We start from the raw sequence: 4,737 nt of genomic DNA, 5'->3' as shown, positions 1-4,737 counted from the left end.
TTCCCTAACACCATGCTTCACCGCTCCGGGCTACATGCCAGCTTCAAAATGGCAGACCATGTAATTGCTCAGCACCTTCCTGGTGTAGTGGCTGGTAAACTTTCCTGGCAAGCAGGAGATGGAGGTTTAATCTACTTGGAGATTACCAGAGACACCGACTTTATAGGTGAATGCAGTAATTATAAACTCCCCAAGAACACTTCTCCAGGAGTGAACTTCATGGGTGAACCTTCTCAGGAAGCTACAAGTAAGTAGATGCTTGTGGTAGCAAAATGTATTTTTTTCTAGTGTATTAACTATTTTCCATTAAACAAACAAACCCAGGATTATGTAATCTGTGTAGGCAATGTAAAAATTAAAATTCCTCTTCATTGTTTGCCATATTCTTTACTTATTTTACTTCTTTACTTATTTTACTTCTTGCTTCTTATGTTACTTCTAATGTTACTTCTTACTTCTTATTTTACTTCTTACTTTTCCTAGTTCTTTTCTCATTTTCTTAAGTAATGCTCTAACAAAAATGAGGGGCCCTGGTCACTGTGGTCATGGAGGCAAGGAAGAGGCCTCTTTTTTTCCTTAGTACTCCATCTCCTCCACAAGCCTCTCACTTGACTTTTCTCTGCAGATTGCATCCATTCCCTTTTTCATATTCTTGGCTCTCTCAGCAAGGAAAAGGGAAAAATTTCACAAGTGAGCAGGTAACTGGTCATAGCCTATATCTTTCGGTTGACAGTTCCTGGTCTCACAGAAGCCCAGTAATCTTGCACTAAATTTGGTCAAGGGATGAATGAGCCTAACCTTTCTCCAGTGGCATCTCAGTGCATTTACATTTTGTTTCTTCAGTCTGTCAAGAACTGAGCAACACGTAGTCATAAGTTCCAAAAGAGTCACCATGGCAAGTCCCGAAACTGCCAGTTTTGACAAATGACATATCATAGAAATGAGAGAAGAAAGCTGAATCTTGACTTAGGGTGTAACTCAAGTTATTTGCCGTTTTTATAGGCAAGAATTGCTATTATAATATGATGAATTTTAGCTATAAACACAGCTATAAATGTAGCCATATCTGCATAATGATATGCACAGATATCTCAGTTTATCCAGCAGAATGGCAGACAGTACACAGGATATGTAAACAGATCTGCCAAACACTTACAAAACAACTTTAATAGCAAGTGTCATTCTTTTCTGTAAAGTAGCTGTTTTTAACACACATGATCTAACTCTTGTTTGCTCTTTAAAGTTTTATTGTCTTGGCATTTTATACAGGAAGAGAGCATTAGCATACTCAGGAGAACTGCTAAAAGTAAAAGGCCTCAAGCTACCCACTGCATGGTTGATAGCATAAAGCATGGGATATAAAACTTTTGTCTGATTGCTCACTTTACTTGTTTTAGAGTAGTGTTACTCTCAAGAGCATATATTCATGTTCTTTCTACTTCAAGTTTTATTACTTCTTTTGTATTATTTAATACATCTAAAGACACTTCCAAAGACAAATTTTTCCATTTTGAAAAAGTAATGGTTTGGAACCTGATAAAATACATGAATGTTCACAGTGTATTATTTTCAAAGGCAAGTAGCATAAATGTGCAATAAAACAATTAAATGCATGACAATAAACATTTCTATGTGATCATAGATATATTAACATCCCAAACAAAAGAAGAAAAGCTCGGCAAATTATTTCCCCTAAAAAAGGTCAGATCAAAACGGATTCTCCACACACCACTGCATAAGTAAAAAGGGAATTTGGTCTCAATTACTGTTACTGCTAAATATCCCACTCCAGAAATTAAAATGAACATTAAAAATGTGAAAGAGAAAATCGAATGAAAAAAGGCAAATCAGATGAGCTATTTTAAACACAGAAAAAGAGAGACTGTAATTATACATACACATTAAAAATTATCCTACAGTAAACTTAAATCTAAGTCTACTTAGATATCACACTGCTAATTATTATATAAATAACCTGGGAAACAATACCTCCAAGATACATGTTTTACTATTTAGTAAACAAGAAACTGCCACGTTTGACACCACTGATTAAGGCCAGGCATTTCTAAAGCTTCAGACACATTTCGGAAATCCACAATACATCAATTTTTAATACTTCCACTCTCTCAGCTCCATTAAAAAGATGGTAGGGGAAAGATTTTAGAGTAATTAATGATATAGTTAGCTGCTAAATATTAATAGGAATCGTAGTCTTGCATAAAATATAACATATAAACCTTGCCAATACAGACGCACCAGTAATTAAACTTGAATATGTAATTACACTGATTTATACGACAGGCAAAAAGTTACACTTTACTGGCTTCTATGTAAACTGTGGGCAACAGTTAAACTTTGCATTTTACGGTTTAGATAAATGGGCAATATCTCCACTACAGTTCATAAATGGTTTAGAGACTTATAGTTAAAATTACAATTAATTCCAACACGAACATTCTGACTATACTTTACAAACCAGGCTGTGAAAATGACCAGAGAGATCAACCTCCCGTTACATTCAATGCTGGCAAGCAATGTGAAGAGGTTTAAAAAAAAAAAAATCCAAATCTTGCCAATCTTACTACACAGTAAATGAAGACCCATCTATTTAAATGTTTTAATATAAATGTTTAGTTTCAAACATACAGTTCCAGATGTTTCACTTACCATGTTTTAAAGCACTTTTGAGTAATATTGTGTCTTAGACTAAGGCATTTTTTTCTAGAAAGGTTGCTAACTGCACTTACATGTGAGGCTGAGGAGAGCAGCCCGGACTGCTATTTCCATTACTGTCAATGTGATCCAGCGAACCATTGAGATCTTCATGGACTGCCTGCAGTAAGCCACTGGATGCGTTATTTATCAGTCCTGGGTTACTAAGCAATGGTAAACTACTTTCTGCCAGTGCAGCCTAGCAAAAAAGAAGAGTAAAAATAAAATTATTAGTCCATATGTATACAAATCACTTCTAAATGTTCACACACACATGAATGTACACACACAAAGCAGCTCAATTTGGGTAGTTGTAGAGGTGGTTAGAAGGATTCTGTGCATTTTACAGTTATTTTCAGATTCTCAATATAACAGCATCTCTATTTCTGGTTTACTATTTCTCTTACATAGGTTTCATTATTTTCTGTTATTAAATATGTTCCAATATTCATAGCACTTTCTAGCTTTACATCATTTTTTGACTTTGAATTACACTTAACCCCTATGTCCTTCCACACAATGTATGGCTCCTTTATAATGCAGGCAGCTGCTATACTTTAAAAAATGACCAGAACTTAACTCAAAATAAAAAAGTCCTGACATTTGCCTCTTCTGCATAAAAATTATATATTATAATTAAACTTTAAAGTTTTTGCCATGAGCACCATGTTCCCCAACACTATGATGTGAAATCATTTATGACAGCTTGGATAAATATTAATGCATATCCACATGCATTTGCAAAAGCTTCTATCAATCTTAACATGTGCAGCAAAACTGAGTGTTCCAGATTTTGCCACAGGGTGTCCTTCTTGCTTCTTCACATCAAAAGTAGCAAGAATAAGAACTCTTACTTCTTGCAGTGCTAGGTAATACAACTTACTTGGATGATAAACCTAACTATTTAGAATGACCATCAGGTCCACATAAACATAAATATAGGTGACTCTATACCAAAGTACAGCAGGAAATTAAATACGTCACACATAAGAACATAATTAGTGTGTGCAAAGAAAGAGTAATTCAGTAGTTTTTACCTGCAAGCTTGCATTAAGAGCTGCTCCATAGCCTAAGCTGGTAGGTATGTTTTTCACTAACGTTGGGCTTCTGAAAATAAACGATTTTTCAAAGTTTAAAAAACAGGCAAACATCCTGGCTGGCTCATTGGGTTAATGGATTGGTTTACCAGCTCAGAAGACCAGAGTTTTACAAGGAAAAATGAAATGAAGTTGGGGGTGAAAGGGCTCAACCCATTAGGACACACTGATTCACTCCCTTCAGAAAAGCAAAAGTCTTGCTGTAATTAGGCCCACATGGAAATTTGCTATGAGAGCAGGGCCGTAGCGACTCGTAAAGGTTCTGATCTCACTGAAAGAATTTGACAGAGATAGCTTTAAACTTTGCACAACACCTGCCTCAGCTATGCTTGCCGTGCCATTTGGTTTTGGTTTTCTGAACTAACACTGGTCCACATTTGAATCCATTACATCCAGCTACGCTAAGGTGCTGAATAAAAAGATGCTGCTCTTCCCTTCAAAGAAACTATGAGGGCACAACAATGTATAAATAACTGTAAATGAACAATACAGTGGATCAATTAGCTTCCAGCAAATCAAACATACCATATTTAAATCAGACTAGAAATACTACATGCTGGATCATCATAAAATTATATTTTCAATAAAATTAGTGCCTGAGATGACTCCAGAGGTCAGCTGGGTGGCTGTTTACAAACAGATCCATTACAGAAATACAATATCGTCCTGCAAAGAAAAACCTCCAGCTTTCCTCTCTGCACCTTTGGTATTCTGAATGGTTTTATCAAAACTAATTATATACTCTAAAGGAATAAAAAGCATCCACAGAACCAGTCATACTGACATGGGATTAATTTGAAAGTAGGGCAGTAAGCATGCCAAAGGTCCGCCTGTGAAGGCTTCTCATGAATACTACCCTCATCAAGAAGATATTTTTGAGGTCAGTCCTGTAGTGTATGATACCTATATTCCAAAATGACCTTGAACG

The 4,737-nt window shown here is 35.8% G+C and overlaps 1 protein-coding gene across 1 annotated transcript in view; it reads right to left on the bottom strand.

Moving 5' to 3' along the window:
* Positions 1–2,747: 2,747 nt before the first annotated feature.
* Positions 2,748–4,737, bottom strand: part of LOC104548538 (forkhead box protein P2-like) — a gene marked incomplete at both ends in the record, with an annotated part of 34,447 nt that continues 32,457 nt past the window's right edge. The window contains 2 exon segments of the mRNA XM_010194582.1: positions 2,748–2,911; positions 3,750–3,819. Coding sequence (XP_010192884.1) covers positions 2,748–2,911; positions 3,750–3,819 — 234 coding nt within the window.

Source organism: Mesitornis unicolor, unplaced genomic scaffold (genome assembly GCF_000695765.1).
Source record: "Mesitornis unicolor isolate BGI_N332 unplaced genomic scaffold, ASM69576v1 scaffold45521, whole genome shotgun sequence".
Classification (NCBI taxonomy): Eukaryota; Metazoa; Chordata; class Aves; order Mesitornithiformes; family Mesitornithidae; genus Mesitornis; species Mesitornis unicolor.
The sequence above is the reverse complement of the archived record's forward strand: the minus strand, read 5'-3'. Positions and strand labels throughout refer to the sequence as shown.